General features: G+C 43.1%; 1 protein-coding gene across 3 annotated transcripts in view; it reads right to left on the bottom strand.

Annotated features, from left to right (window-relative positions):
* ST6GALNAC1 (ST6 N-acetylgalactosaminide alpha-2,6-sialyltransferase 1) overlaps positions 1 to 16,818 on the bottom strand; it is a 28,263-nt gene that overhangs the window by 8,436 nt on the left and 3,009 nt on the right. Inside the window, exons 2-4 of one of the 3 annotated variants that reach the window (XM_083597901.1) lie at positions 14,092 to 16,551; positions 4,280 to 5,099; positions 2,949 to 3,117 (exon numbers count right to left, since the gene is read on the bottom strand). In XM_083597901.1, coding sequence (XP_083454027.1) covers positions 2,949 to 3,117; positions 4,280 to 5,099; positions 14,092 to 14,207 — 1,105 coding nt within the window. In that variant the 5' untranslated portion in view covers positions 14,208 to 16,551. Of the gene's footprint in view, positions 1 to 2,948; positions 3,118 to 4,279; positions 5,100 to 14,091; positions 16,812 to 16,818 lie in introns of those variants that run through there. The other 2 variants (XM_083597900.1, XM_083597902.1) reach the window with 2 other exon arrangements.

The raw sequence follows: 16,818 nt of genomic DNA, 5'->3' as shown, positions 1-16,818 counted from the left end.
TAGACATCGCTTTGTAAGAAGTCCATACCTGCAGACAGTGGAGCAGCTGCTGAATTGTTGCTATCTGTACACAGGGAGGGCGTGTCTAGTGCACATTTAGATTCCTTGCTCTCCCCCACCCCATTGCAATGCCCACTACACTCCTTTTCAAAAAATAAAAATTCCTGCAAGCTTTCTGATACATCCAATGTGCAATAGCACAAACTGTGCAGGCTCAGTTTACAAACGGAGGTTCACATAGCTTCATAGCTTTCAAACTTCTGAAGCCTCTCTGTTTTGGGAATTCATTAAAAAAAATAATACATGGAAAGGTGGGCTATACATTTTAAAACAAAAAGTGTTTGACCTTGACAAAGGAACACAGAGATACTTTATATGAGGTGCACATTTATTTTATCTCATGAAGCTCTGAAGTTTATAAAAGGACATTCTTCTGCAGCTTTTCCCAAACAAAGTATCCCTTATTTGGTTAACCCTTATCTCGACAGATAACGCATTATTTCATTAAGGGCTTAAGAGCATAAGAACGTAGGTTCAATGCACCTCAGACACACCCATGACTTTTGCCCAAGGTGGAGGCAGTCATAAATGTAGCAGACATGTCAAAGGTCCCATAGATAATGTAGTTGGTACAGAAGGAGACTCTTAATCTCAGGGCTGTGGGTTCAAGCCCCATACTGGGCAAAAAGATTCCTTCATTGCAGGGGGATGGACTAGATGACCCTCAGGATCCCTTCCAACTCTACTAGTCTATAATTCTTTGAAAGCACTGGGGAACCGCACACCTCCTGGGATTCTACCTTTATTTTATTTTTTAATTTAATACTCTTATATACTGCTTAATCATTATCATTTCTAAGCAGTGTACTTTTTTAAAAAAAAACATACAGAAAATGAAACAATAAAAATGTATCCTAAAACCAAGCCCTAACTTAAAATGCCTGCTGGAACAGGAAAGTCATAAATCATACGCCTGAAGTTCAGCAAGTACATACAGCATTGCTGAATCCACAATATTGTTGAGGGCACATAGCTTCTCCCGCCAAAGCAGGGGAGTCTCATCACTACCAGAATCCAGCTTAATGTAATGCAAAACAGATTCCATTCTATATAGCTGAGTAATAGTGTATGCCAAACCGAACTTTTTCAAGGTTTATTACCGCAGTTGGGTAAAAGTTGGCATAAATTTTATCTAAAAGGAGATCCCTATTATGACATTTCTTCACCCTGGTCTTTATCTGGAATGCTTTCTGAAAGACTTCCTGACCATCTTAGTACTTTTAAGTAAATATATTGGGCCAGATCCTGGGTTCTCCCACCCTCAGGAGGCAATTTCAGCAGGTGCCTGCTCACCTGTCAACCACCTGACACGCCTATGCCTGTCAGCTGACAGGCACTGACTTGGAGCTGGGATTGCATGGCAAAGGACTTCCCCTGGCTTCGTGTCAGTGTCTGTCAGCAGCTGGGTGCTAACTTAAAGCTCCACTTTCTTCTCTGCTTTCTGCTGGAGTCCCCCACAGGGAATCCAGAAGTGCAGCTGATCCCAGCTGGTTTGCTCTCTCTATGCTGTCATCACATATGACAGCAGGTGAGCATGACTTTTGGGAGGATGCAGCCCGGTGGCCAAATTGGGGCCTGTGCCAGACCTAATTAGTTCTGCAGCCCAGAGGTCCTCCAGCCCTGCTGAAAAGCCCCTTCCAATGAAGGAGTCTCCTTTTATAACAGTGCTTTCCAAACTTGGGTTTCCAGCTGTTTTTGACTACAATTCCCATCACCCTTGACCACTGGTCTGGCTCGCTAGGGATTATGGGAGTTGTAGTCTAACAGCAGCTGGAGACCCAAGTTTGGGAAACCCTGTTCTGCAGCCTTCTACTTTAAGGATGCATTTGCACTGATACTCAAGATGCTCCTCACCACACTCATTTACCAAATGCGCAAGCGCATCTGGAGCGCATAGGCACCGTCTGCTAAGGGAGGCCAGACCCAAAGAGGACATGGCGGGGGGGGGGAGTCTCCTACATCTTTAAGGAAGCGAATTGATTCCCCAGTGCCCCCATCTCCAACCCCGCTCGCACTCGGCACTCTTTTTAGAGCTTACCGGGGAGCGGGGGAGTCGTTCCCGGCACCCGCAGGAACTCCAGGTCCTCAGAATGCTCGATCTGAGGGTTTTTCAGGGTGCCGCTGCACTCTAGCGGCTCTCCCCCTTTCCGCGAAAGAACTCCTGTCTGCCATAATCGGGTGAGCCAACCGGAAGTCGAGTCTCCTGCATCTTTAAGAGCTCGGCACAAGAGGGAATTCCAGCATGGTGCACTTACACTTCCCCTCCTCTACCCAAACATCAAAGATGCAGGAACCATGCTTCCTTTCGCATTTGGTCAATCAATTTCTGTTAAGGCTACCTCAAGGCATTTTGGCACTTGAAGTGAAAAATCCAATAATGTCCTCTCTTGGTTCATCATCATCATCTAAATAACTTACAAGCTACCAGTGTCCTGAAGGTGGGAAATGCTTCTATTTGAGGATACTATCTACCTTGTAGCAAAATAATCCCTGCTTCTTTACATCTATTTGTCTCGATAGACAATGGAGTGCGCGTCCAGGGGTGAAGTTTAACCACTGGAGAATCACAGCGCCTGCTGTGGCTGCAGAGACCGGTAACCCATAACTGCTGCCTCCCATGTTGTTTTGCTGCGTTCTTTACAGTAAGCCTTACAGTAAATCTGAGTGAACAGGTTTACCCTAAACCTGGGTTTCTGCAAAAGTCCTCACAATTCTCGAAATTGTGACTGCGTCTAGATTACATGCCGGTGGGACAGGGAGCAGGTTCTCATCTGGGGAATTTGAAAGAGGGTTGGTCTTCTCAATGAAAGACCTGTGAGCACTTGTCCCAGAGAGAAGAACCCTTGACCCTCGGTTCTTTCTGTCATCCCCTGCAAAGAGTTACTCACATGAGTAATTCAGCTCCATGAAGCCATAGGGTGGGCCAAAATGGTCTAGACGCTCCCATTCGCTGTCACTGAAGTGAGTCTTGTCCATGAAAAGAGTGAGGTTGGGCAGGAAGAGATCCTTCAGCCAATCAGACTTGGCAGCCTTGACCCGCAGAGAACCAGGGCAGCTCTCAAAATACACAAAAAAAGGGTGAATGAAGTCAGGAGGTGTTTATTTGAGAGACTATATTTAGAGAACCATATTAACTGACACTGATAACGGTAACCACATCCTGTTAGTTACGTTAGCAAAATCCTGTTGGACAGTCTCAGTCAAAGGGAGCTGCTATTATCTGAATGATTTTTGTGTACACACCATGCATTGAGTGCAGGCACACATCCACATCCCGAATCTTGGGAACTGTAGCTCGGTGAGGGCTATACTACAACTCCCAGGATTAATGGGCAAGGGGGGAAATAAATATGGTGTAAATGGGTGGTGTGTTTTAGACCATCTCACTGGGCTGCTAAACCTGGGTCAGAGATTGCAGATACAGGTTGATGTTACCGGTAAGTGGTCCTCTGTACTAAAAAAATACCCTTCCTTCGTATAGAAAACTAGACCAGAGAAGGAACCTTGACTTTCTGTTCCCTTCTCATGTCAATTCTCTGTGCCCATGGATTTATTTATTTACCTTATTTTGTAGGAACAATAATCCAAGCCACCATAAGCAGTCTAAAGTGACACACCCCAATTTTCACCTCTGTGAAAAATAGATGCATTGCCTGTTAGGATTGCCAGTGCTAATTTCATGTCCTTGGCTGCTATTATCACATATTATTTTTTAAAAAATAAACTACATAGGGCCCAGTGGAAACATTTCAAACTTGGCCTTGGAGATCTTGAGTTCCAGTCTCAGCTCTGCTCTGATAGAAGTCTGGACAGGCCAGATCATCCGTTCAGTTCCCCATCTATCTCTCTTTGGGATCTTATGAGAGAACCAAGGCAAAGATAAAGAAACACTGCCCAATGCAGGGTGTTATGTATGCATTAATTTATATTCCTCATCTCAAACCAGAACAGGTGTTTAAAACACTGTAGGAACCTAGGAGGAATCCCCATGCCAAAAAAGTTTACAGCCAAGATTAGAAGAGTGGGAAGAGAACAGGTGAGAATGTCACCTAGCAGAGTCAGCTTCTACTCTTTTGTTTGGTTACGCCCCAGACTATAGAGAACTGAAATGGCCCAAGCCAGGTCTATACTTCTGTATTATTCTGTATGAAATGAAATGAACAATGAAATGAAGGTATCTGTAGGACATTTAGGGCCAGGTCACGCTATATCAACTCACTGATGCTGGTGTTGAATTGTCCAGGAGATACTGGTCATCAAAGTCCCAATGGGGCTCAGATTTGAAGTCAGATGCTTTAAGCCTTTTCTTGGGGGTCGGTGCAGGAACTGGATATGTGACTTGTTGAGCCCCTGGCCTAGGGATAGAGACGTTGTGATTTGTGACAACAGAATGAGAATCAACTAAAATCGGGTTCTTTTTAGCTACATCCATTTCTCTAGAAACTTTCCCCTTGGTGTGGCTTGCAGTGGATCGTGGTGTGGCATTTTGATTGGATGCTGTTTTTGCACCTCTTTCCTCATCCAACTTTCGATTGGATGCTGGTGCTTCATATTTAGCCTCAGCTTGTTCATTTCCTTTGTGTTCCGACTTATTTTTCTCTTCCTTTGGACTGGATGTTGATGTCACATGCTTCTCACTTTTTTTCTTATGCACGGTGGGGGTTGCACTCAGACCCCCAGCACGGTTTTGACCAGCTGCAGGTGTCGCAGTCTTGTGTTTAGCTTGATTCTCATTGGCTGTGGGCCTCAGTTTCTCCACAACTTGCTTTGGATTGGCTGCTATCACACCTCTCTCCCTGGCTTGCTTCTCAGTCGATTCTGATGGGCTGGTGACCTCCACATGCTTCTCTCGGATGTCCATTATGTTGCCACCATTTGCCAGTCTCTTAACAGCATCTTGCTCCAATGGGGAGCTTCTTGGGCCAAGTATTACATTGAGAGGCCTTGGTGTCTCCCTGTTGGCAGACATCACTTCTGGGGTAGCGGGCCGGGTGTTTATTTGTGGCATGCTTCCAGCACGGCGAAAGTAAGGAAACTGGCTGAAAGGTAGTTTAAAAAAGAGATAGTTACTGCAATAGATAACTATACAAATTATACACTGTGTTCCACTGGTATGAAGTGTACTAGACAGTTGCTTACACTTGACAATATTATGGAAGCCGTGTTATGGAGGCCCCAACAACATTTGAACTCTCGACCCCTTGTTTACAACCTTTAATAAGCCATTATAATTCATTCTCCCCCAATGCGCCTGTGATGCCAAGGAGTGGCCCGCAGATATTTGGATTTGTAGGAAGGTGACAGGAAGATATGGATTTAAACAAACAACAAGTAAGCCCTCCCTGAGGCTGGGTTTTAACACATTCAGACAAAAAAGCCAAGTGTATAAATAGACTTGGGCTATGTACACATTGGCGGCATAAACCGCAGTGAGATCATTTCAAATCACATTTATAAATTGTTCTACACAACTGCGCGAGTGGGGATGTTTTCTCCAAATATGCAATACCAGATTTGTTTCCCCACCCCTGTAGCGCCCCCTGCCAAACTTTTGTTCAAAGAAACTTTTGCCTGCGCATGTGCTGTCATCAGTGCACGTGCAAAGACTGTACACACCTCAGATTTGCATTTTCAAATCAGACAGAAACTGCTTTGAGGGAAAACACATCCAACTGGAGTGTTTCTCGAGAAACTATAGGATACAGATGGACTGTGATTAACGTTGTGTGTAAGGTAAAGGTAAAGGGACCCCTGACCATTAGGTCCAGTCATGACCGACTCTGGGGTTGCGGTGCTCATCTCGCTTTATTGGCCGAGGGAGCCGGCGTACAGCTTCCAGGTCATGTGGCCAGCATGACTAAGCCACTTCTGGCGAACCAGAGCAGCGCACAGAAACACCGTTTACCTTCCCGCCGGAGCGGTACCTATTTATCTACTTGCACTTTGACGTGCTTTCAAACTGCTAGGTTGGCAGGAGCAGGGACCGAGCAACGGGAGCTCACCCCGTTGCGGGGATTCAAACCGCCGACCTTCTGATCGGCAAGCTCTAGGCTCTGTGGTTTAACCCACAGCGCCACCTGCGTCCCCAACGTTGTGTGTACTCATCTTCAAACACCAGCAGTGGAAGCACACTGGAGCCAAGGTAAACAGTAGTGGGTGCATAGCCTTGTTAACATAGCATTATAGGTTTGGTTTTGTGGAAGGCTGATAACATGCAAGGCGGCTATATTGGTCATGATAGTGATTTAAATTTAAAAGATTTGTATATCACCCTTCATAAAAAACAAGATTCCAGATAAACATGTTAAAAGTTCGTAATTCAGCAGTTATTGCAACTTGCTACAATACACACATCTCTATGGAGAGCAATCCGTAAACCTATTATGCCTGCTCCTTACTGTTCCTTTTGTAACTGGCATCCCAACATTATGTACTTCATATGTTGTTGTTTCTTCATGTTATGTTTCTTTTGTTACTGTTAAAGCCAATGAAATACATATTTGTTTTAGAAATGAAATACAGCTCCAATAACACTATAAATGCAGACATAAAGCCAAGAGTGCACAGATAAACCACAAAATGCCTGGGTAAATAAATGAACCTTTGCCTGGCGCCATGATGACTGTGACGTGGGTGCCAGCCAAAGGAGTCTTTTTGGGGAGAACACCTTCTTCCTAGTTGGCAGCCTGAAGGAGGTTGCACCAGAAGAAGGGCATAACTTTATATCACAGCAAGATGAATATGAGAGTAGGCAGACACAGGAATACTTGGGTCTCAATCCATGTAGGACACAGATGAGCAAACTGCAGCCCCCACATGCCTTGCAGCTGTCCCATTCTTCCATGCCATCAGGTTCCCTTCCTTCCTGTTCTGTTTCTTCCTTATCCCCCCCCCCCCGCCCCCAGCTTTTAACAGTATTTCCCCCTCTTTCCATGTAAACTGCTTCCAAACTGGGCATTTACTGTGGAATAGCAATGAGCCACCTGCATGTCGTTGCGAACAAATCAAGCTCCTCCCATGTTGTCTGTGTTCATCTTCTTTCTTTTTTCAGAGCTCAGAAACGTAATCTTAAAAAAACACAAAAAAACCCTAAGCCACAGTGGAACAGCTGCACAGTTTCCCCAAATAGGATGACCCATGTGGCACAGCAATTCTGGCTTCTTAGGGCTTGTGTAGATTGTTCTAGCCATTTCCTTCTCTTTGGGGCATTTTTCCTCTATCTAGCCCTTTAAACGTTCCCATTTCAAATGACATTGCATTTTTCTTTTTTCTTCTTATCAGCTGGTTTTCTCCCATGCCATCCACAATTGCAGCCAGATGATGAAATAAGGATCTAGAATCATTGTATTTTAATATTCTGCTGGAAGCTGCCCAGAGCGGCAGGGGAAACCCAGGCAGATAGCCAGATGGGTGGGGTATAAATAATAAATAAATTATTGTTGTTGTTGTTGTTGTTGTTGTTGTTGTTGTTGTTGTTGTTGTTGTTACTATTATTGGGCAGCATGGTGGGAGCTGGGAGTCTGGCTCCCATGAAATTAGTCCACCTTTCCCCACAACACACACACATAGCATGTGTGGCCCTCCAAGGGAATACAGCCCTTGAGAAGAAAAAAAAGTTGTTTATGCCTAGTTTAAAGGTTCTAGCTAAGTAACTTGGACTCTGCTCAGAAACAACTGGGCGACCAGCACAGATCTTTTTAACCTATGCAACAAGAAGTGATCTGAACAAGCTGGGACACATCAACATTTTGGCAAATGTATCCTGCCCTAACGGATGTTTCTGAAGTGTTTTCAAAGGCAGTTCCGAATACAGCCCATGGCAGGAATGCAACCTTGACAACATGCTGTTATTTACCAGGCTTCCTGAGAAAACGACAACCCATATTCTGTGTATGAAAGCAACATGGCTGCAGCACAACTTGTTTAATGCATTAAGAAAGAGTATGGGGTTAAAGGAATAATCCTTTGGCGAAAGGACTTGCTGCAAAGTAGTAATATCACTGCTCTCGGCTTTGTGTCCTGCTAATGCAAAGCTTTCCAGACTTTTCATGTTGGTGACACACTTTCTGGACATGCATCATTTCACAACACAGTAATTCCATTCTACTAGCAAACTAGAGGTTAAACTAGCCCCTTTCCAGCCCCAGGAGGAGTGTAGGGAGTGTTTGTGCAACACACCTACACACTGCAGCCAACACACTAACGTGTCACAACACAGAGTTTGGAAAGCTCTGTGCTAATGTCTTGAAACAGCTGGGAATATCATCTAATGGACTGGTAACTGCATCTCTTATCCAAGCCAATGAAGATACTTTCACCTTGCACCAGTATCTCTGCTGGTGCTGGAGGCGAGATAAATTCATTTACCCAGGTGTGGTTGTATTCACAGATAAGTGCAATTATTGGTGAGTATGAGGCGTGTACTAGCACAAGGTGAGGAGATTCCCCCCCCCCCAAAAGGGGTGCAAGCACTTTATCTGCTTGAGTTCTGAATGTTTGTAAGACAGTCCCCACTGCCTTTACTGCATGCAATCGCACAGGTTACATGCGGTTGGAACTGTTTGTTGTGCTGGCACAAACCTGTAGAGCGGCAGCTAGCCAGAAGATAATCCATCATAGCACATTGCCAGAGGGTTTTTTTTAAAAAATAAGTAAGTAAAATTCTGTCCCCAAACAAAATAATGCTTCTGTGCATCAATCATCTCCCAATTGCTGGGGCTCTGAAAAAGAGCCAGGGCACACAACGTGCCCACGTCATTCAGCAAAGCACAAGAGAAATACTGCTGGTCTTTGGTTAATGGGGCTGTGGTGCTGGCTATTCTTGGGAAACTTTCTGTCACAGAGAATTACTGAACTCCCACTGAACCGCAATCACACGGGCATTTGTCACATATCTGTATCTCCATGACATTTCTGTAAGAATGAGGCCTTGATGATACAGTATCATAAGACTTCAATGTTGCAGTTCGGGAAAAGCCACCCATGGCAGTTTTTGTTTCTTGTTTGAGAAGGTTGGGAGAAAGAGAAGCAGAGATTTAACAGAACTGTTTGATAGAATCTGATGTTGAGAACAGGCACCCTCTACCATGTCACCTTGCCCACCTACAGCTACAAGGAAGACAGTTTTGAGACTGACTGCCGGATCCCCCACTTCAGTTGTCTCTTCCCTCTTGGCAATACAGTATGCCTCTTGAAGCTCAAGAATTCGTTTTTGTTATTTATTTCATTTTGTTGAGAGTATAAAGTGTTCTTAATGTTAAATCACCCCCCCTCCTTCCCCAAAAATTATGTAAACGGTTGAAGAATGCTCCTGCCTCACAGTGGCTCCATTCAGTGCCAGCATCGTTCACCCCAATGACTTTGTCTACCCGGTGGCACAATTTGGAGTACAGTAGTACCTCGGGTTACATACGCTTCAGGTTACAGACTCTGCTAACCCAGAAATATTACCTCAGGTTAAGAACTTTGCTTCAGGATAAGAACAGAAATTGTGCTTCGGCACAGCGGCAGCCGGAGGCTCCATTAGCTAAAGTGGTGCTTCAGGTTAAGAACAGTTTCAGGTTAAGAACGGACCTCCGGAATGAATTAAGTACTTAACCCAAGGTACCACTGTATATAAATGGCAAGTGGTGGCGCTTGTTATGGTTTCTTCATGGGGCTGCAACATGCCACCTGGCCCTGAATAATGCTTCCTAGGGAAGTGACCATTAAGCTTCCTTCCACACGAACGTTCGGAGGAGACTGGAGCTCTAAGTCGGAACAGGGATCCCTTCTAAACAACACGCTGTTCTAATAACTTCTAGACTACAAGGACCAGCACAGGAGAGAGAACTATTAGCATGCCCCAAAACAACAATGGTAACTTGATCCACCACAGGACGTACTGCTGGAGCAACCCTTGATTTATATAGAGGCCTTGCATTTCTGCGTTATCTTCCACCTCTTTTCAATAAACTTTAAAGGTTACTCTGTCTTTTGATATGTTCAGCACAAGGTCTAAGCTCATGCACAACTCTGACCCTAAATTAAATCTCGGACACGCCTGAGTAAATGCAATTGTATGCACAGCCCTTCTGCAAACAGATCGAGCACCAGATGGCTGCCAAGTCCAGCAGCCTTAAAGTCGGGATACCATTGTAAATAATTGTAGGTATGCAATTAAAAGGAGGAATGGCTTGTACTCCAAAAGTGACAGGCTTGAACCCTCTCCACAAAGAATGATTTATTGATTTAAACTGTGCTGGACATCTGGTAATGATTAAAGCTTTAGGTTGAAAGTACAGTTTTGAAACGACAATAGGGTTACCAGGCCAGTCAGTTAATTATCAGTTGATCACCTCTCACTTGATCACACCCAACTATCCCATGAAACCACGTAAGTGGAAGTTTTTCAACCCCATGCCCCACCTTATGGGGCCACTTGTTAGCAAAAGCATGTGAGAATTGCAGTACTTACCCTTTAGCTCAGTGGTTCCCAAGGTGGCTGGTACTGCCCCCTGGGGGGCAATGGGATTACCCAGGGGGCACTAAGAGGCAAGAGGGCAACAGGGGGTGGGACAGAGGTGGGCCCCTCCAAGCGCTTTGATCACTTATTTACATTGACCAGGCTAAACTCCTTCCTCCCTTCATATTTAAAGTTTTACTGCTCTTCTCCCTTTCAAGGCTGTTTCCTTTGGTCATGTTTGCATTCACAATTCTGAGTTGTCAGAAGTCACAAGATGGCTGCCAATTATTGGCAATAGCTGTTGATTTTCTTCTAAATTAGTTACTGTGCATCTGTGGTAGGTAAAGGTTGGCGCATGTTTGCCCTCGTTGCCCATCTGCCGGCAGGTGAATAAATCTTTCCTATTCCAACAGGCTTTGGGGAACCGGCTGCTTTTAATGAAAGGGATGGTGCTGTTCTGATTTTATTGTAATTATTTGTGTGGTTTTTCATAGATTTTATATATGTATATACAGTGGTACCTCGGGTTACATACGCTTCAGGTTACATACGCTTCAGCTTACAGCCTCCACTAACCCAGAAATAGTGCTTCAGGTTAAGAACTTTGCTTCAGGATGAGAACAGAAATCGTGCTCCGGCGGCAGTGGGAGGCCCCATTAGCTAAAGTGGTGCTTCAGGTTACGAACAGTTTCAGGTTAAGAACGGACCTCCGGAACGAATTATGTACTTAACCCGAGGTACCACTGTAGTTTTAATCTATCAGTGTTCAATTATTTTTTTTAAATGATGGGTTTCCCCCTATGTATTTAGTGGTTCTGCTTTTTATCTGTAAGCCATGAGTCCCATCAGGGAAAAAGGCAGGGTGTAAATAAATGTAATAATCAAGGCCAGCAAGACCCATGGTCACAAATGATGGGATTTGTACTCCCAAACAGCAAAAAACAGAGGCTACCCCCTCCTTGTCATCGAGCTGTTTAATCCACACCCAGGTCAAAACATATTTTAGAATTCAGTTTCATTCTTTCAATAAACTGTTAAATAATTTGATTTGCAAATGATGCCTATGCAATTGTTTCAACAGCACAAGCATTTCCTCTTTCCAGGGGGAAAGATTCCCCCTTTTCTCTCACTGCACAGTGTTCTTCAGGTTCTCCTAACCTTCCAGAGCAGAGTTGGGGGAGGAGAGAGGGGGAAAGCCCCATTGCGCTGACAGGAGCCCTTAAGCTGGCTTCCACGAGCAGAAAAGGTTAGTTAATAGTTAATAATAACCAGTGCTTTTTTCTGGGGGGACGCAGGGGTACACATACCCCTAAACATTTTGTGAATCTTTGTACTTTTGTCCATTTACTGCATTTATTTTTCCCGATTTGAACTATAAAATGGTGATTTTCTTGAGTCAAAGTGAGAGTACCCCTAAACATTTTTTAAAGAAAAAAGCACTTATAATAACAAGAATAATTTTATTACTTAGACACAGCCCATCTGACTGGTTTGCCCCAGCCACTCTTGGCAGCTCCCAACAACATATTCAAAGCACAATAAAACCTCAAACATTGAACACTCCCCTCTAAAGGGCTGCCTTCAGATGTCTCCTAAGAGTCATATAGTTGAATCCAGCTCTGTGTTATGTAAATATATAATTTATCATTACTATTCAATATTTATTTACTGTATTTTTCGCCCTATAGGGCGCACTGACCCATAGGATGCACCTCATTTTTTTGGGGGGGGGGGAATGAATAAAAAAAAATTATTCCCCCCCCCAGCTGCGGGGCTGGGAAGCCTGAGCTTCCCCCGACCCCAGCCCCCAGAACAGGCTGCTATCCGCAAGCCTTGTGAGCCCAGCGGCAACTCCCTCCTCCGGAGGGCGCCCCGTGCTCCGGGCTGCAGGCTGCTGCCCGCAAGCCTTGCGAGCCCGCGGGAACTCCCGCTGGGCGCGCAAGGCTTGCGGATAGCTTCCTGAAGCCTGGAGAGCGAGAGGGGTCGGTGCGCACCGACGCCTGTCACTCTCCAGGCTTCAGCGAAAGCCTGCACTCGCCCCATAGGACGCACACACATTTCCCCTTCATTTTTGGAGGGGAAAAAGTGCGTCCTATAGGGCGAAAAATACAGTATATCGCACCTTTTCCCTTGACAGGGACTTAAGGCAGCTTACCAATAAAATAATAACAGCTAAAAACATAGAAGAAAAAGCAACCATTAAAAAACAAGTAGAATTAAAACGATATAAATATATAAAACATTGATTAAAAACATACATATATAATTACAATAAAAATAGCGCTATCTAATTAATGTTAAAAAGAGGACAGTGAAACCCCTAATGGAGTATTTGCGCAGGGGCCATGCTAATCTTCTCTGTATCGTTCCAATTTTAGTATATGTGCTGCCGAAGCGAGCTCTAATGGAGTATTTGGTAGAAACTGAGCTGCAGTGGAATGGAAACAGTGCTGACTGCAATGAATATGGATCGGAATGGAAACTGCTGCTTTCCTACATCCCTAGTTCTTTCCTTACATTATAGACAGATGCAAGAAGTGTCAGCAGTGTTCTAGAACATTGTGCTGCTTCCTTTCTATCCCTTCAATCAAGGGGAACGGAGAGGAAGGAACCCCAGGAAATGGAACAAAAAAACTGCACGCCTCAAATAATAGTAGCATGCACTTCTTGGCAGCGTTGAGGGCTACAACCACCACCAGGCAGCAAGCATTATTTGTCTTCATGTGCTCATAGCAGCAAGAGGCTTCTCCCACATAGGACAGAAAATTCTCTTCAGGCACCCTTCACAAATGGGTTAACTATGGGAGAGCTAAAGGGCGTTTCCAAGTGAGAACTAAAAGGGCTTTACTGCAGCCAGTATGTACCCTTTTTTGTATTTCTCAGCCTGTATTTTTAAGCATTGGTATGCAACATATGATTAATCCCGAGTGTCTGAAAAAATTAAGGGGCACAGCTATTTCCACTTACTATTAGTTACAGCAGAAGTAATTTGCTTTAAATTTTTAGATACCTCATGTTCACTGCATATCCTTAATTCTTATCTGGGGGGGGGGCAGGACTTCTTGTCATTTAACTCAATGAATTAGTTGATTTTTCATTATTTCCTCTTATATCTGCATAAACTCACTATAAATCTCCCCCTTTTGGACATTATTTCAGGAATGTAGTCATTATAAGTCAGTTGATGTATTTCAGTTTACAAATAGCTGTTCTCATTCAACCTGTGTGTGATGCTAGGTGAGCCTTTTATAGATACAGACAGAGATTATGTGAAAGGCGTATCAAAGTTGCTGTTGGTTATGATGAAGCCAACACTTCTGAATTAATTCATTTGAAGCCCTACCTGGAAACGTAGCAATCAAGACTTCGCAAGGATTGCTGGCTATGGCCCTGCAGATAAAAGTGAGCCACTGACAGAGAAAATATTATCTTAACTTATATTATGCAATAGTTTTACGTGTCCATAAGAGAGATTACATGGGTAAGTATGATACACTATGCATTTCAGTATAAGGAAAGACCAGCTAAGCTTATCAGAGGAAGCAACACATAAGGTTCATCTGAAAAGGAGAGGGGTCTCCTCTTACCTGTATGGATATTTTTCAGTAAAGCCAATGTAGGCAGCAAAAGAGAGAACAAGGAACAAGAAGCCTATGAGAAGCAGCCTGCTTCCCCTAGGACACCACCTTCTGATTGATCTCATGGTTTCACACTAGACATCCTAGGAAGTCTCTGCCTTCTTTGCCACAGGTACTTTGCAGACTGACGAAAGCTACAAATCTGCTCCTCTGATATCCCTTGAAGGCAAGGCACACACTCCATTCAGGTGCTCAAGGGCAGCTCAGCCTCATTCTTCTGCCAAAAGGGCAGAGAAGGGTTACTTCCTCATGTCTGGCTTAGTGATTTTGTGGGCAGAATTTGCAAGCAGAGAAACACCCGCAAGTCAAACAGGTGGGTTTCATACATTTCCTTAGCCCCATAAACAGTGCTCTTTGATTATCCTCTTGAAAAAGGCTTGTTTGCTGCAGGTAAATATTACCTGAACAGATAAAATGTGAGCAGATGGCGAAAGGAACAGGGCTCTGTTCCCTTTAAAAAATTAAAAAGAGGACATTTAGGCAGGTGTGGCTTTATCTTATTACTGCAAAACAAGCTGCACCTGCCGAATTTCCCTCTCTGAAACAGCTACCTGAAGACAACACAGGCATTCTGTCTTCTTTTCCTGTTAGTTTCTGTCTCTGTGTAGGAAGAAGTAGCTGTGTTCACAAGGAAGGGGAACTACAAGCTATAATCCTGTACTGAAGTTACTTGGCAGTAAGCCCCACTGAACTCAGTGGGACTTCCTGCATCAGATCTAAGGTGTAACACTTCTTGAGGGTTTGTAAAGAAATGTGCATTTTCATTAAGGAATTTCATTAATTCAGGGAGAGGGGGACCAGATGGACAGGGCGACCCTCTACAGCAGATTGGGGATGGGGAGGCTGCAGTGGAGATGAGAGGAAGGGGATTTATCAATGCATAAGTCCACTCACACAGAATCTTTCTTTATTATACAGTCATACCTGTTAAATATGCTTCAGGTTGAGTGTTTTCGGGTTGCGCTCCGCAGCAACCCGGAAGTGATGGAACATGTTACTTCCGGGTTTTGCCGCTCGCGCATGCACAGACGCTCAAAATGATGTCACGCACATGCGCAGAAGCGGCGAATTGCAACCTGCGCAAACGCGGGTTGCGTTCGCTTCAGGATGTGAACGGGGCTTCAGAACGGATCCCGTTCGCATCCAGAGGTACCACTGTACTAACACTATTATGTGGCACATTAAGTTTATCCATATTTACTGACCTCCTTTCTCATTTGGATGGGTAAATACATTAGGTTTGTGATGGTGTCGTAGATTTTACTTAGGATCTGTGCTGGATATTCTTTCAACACCAGGATATTAAAGTTAGCAAGTCCTCTTAGAAAACTATAGTTTGTGGTTGAAAGTATGAGCAGTAGTTCTAAGCTGCAGACATTGAAAGGATTAAGGATGTTCTTGCAGTTCAACAATTATTTCATTATATGTCATAAATTATCATCCTTAAATTATTTTCTTAGTTCTGTGAAACCATGATTTCCATAAATAAAGATTTCCTAATAATCTTCCTCCTCCATGTTTGCATTATAAAACAGTGCAGTAAGAGGTGATTAAACCTGGGGCTATTTTTTTTTTTGCTTGTATTTATTATACAAAGTGTTAAACATGGCTGATATGCATGGCTTATAGCCTTATCAAAATGTGAGCAATGCCAGAGTGTATTGTTTAGACTTGTCAAAACATTAATTTGGTCCAGTATTTAAATCTTTTCGGGTAAAATCTGATTTTTAAATGGGCCAGCATAGCTGCTTCATAGTGTTTTCTAATTCATGGGAGAGCTATTCCTTTCCCCTTCATTGTTATGTAGAGTCTTCAAAGTTACTCTGGGTCTTTTCTTTTGCCAGATAAAAACTATAAATATCCAATTATCAAAAATTTCGGGTGAACTAATGGTAAATTTAAAAAATACAATAGTATTTTTGACAATACTATCATTTTCAAGGCAGCCATTTCCCCCATTTGTTATTTATTTGTGATCAGTGTTTTTATTCATTTTTGTCTTTGTTTTACTTCAGATAGTATGATTATGTTTTAAAAGATTTAATGCACTCATTTATTTATTTATTAACAATGTATGTATATTACCCAACAGCTAATATACAGGTGAATAATAAGGTTTAAAATGCATAAATATTTTTAAAAAGCAACAAAACAAGCAATAAAACATTAACCGATAAAACCATCAACAGCAAACCATGTAAAATAGCATAAAAATGGCAGATTGGACTATTGGAAATCTTGACGAATAAATTGAGACTTGCATGAGAATAAATTTTAAAAGGAAATTTCACTGCAACTTGTGTTGATTTATGAGTACAGCTGAACATGGCAATCTTCTGGCAGCAGATCTTTGTATTGTATAGTTGATGTAACTCTCCTAACCCCCCTTCTTTGGTGAAAGAGGCTCACCTATGGAAAAAAGGGCAAGTTTTATTTTATATAATCCCTTTGTCATAATGTCTCTTTGAATTAAAGTTTAATTATTTTTATTACTTCAATCCATCTCAAAGCATTATTTAATATTTTGCACCATAGTTGGGTTTAACACCTAAACAGTTACAGTAGTATGTATGCTAATATTGTGGAAATTCCATCTTTGGTGTTTTATAGCCTCTATTTTGGAAATGTGATGTTTCTCCTTATTGTTAAAAATCTAATATTTATTTATTTATTTTT

This window comes from Podarcis filfolensis, assembly GCF_964270895.1.
Source record: "Podarcis filfolensis genome assembly, chromosome: 2".
NCBI classification, from domain to species: domain Eukaryota; kingdom Metazoa; phylum Chordata; class Lepidosauria; order Squamata; family Lacertidae; genus Podarcis; species Podarcis filfolensis.
Note: the sequence above shows the minus strand (reverse complement) of the source record. Positions and strands in the feature narration are given on the sequence as shown.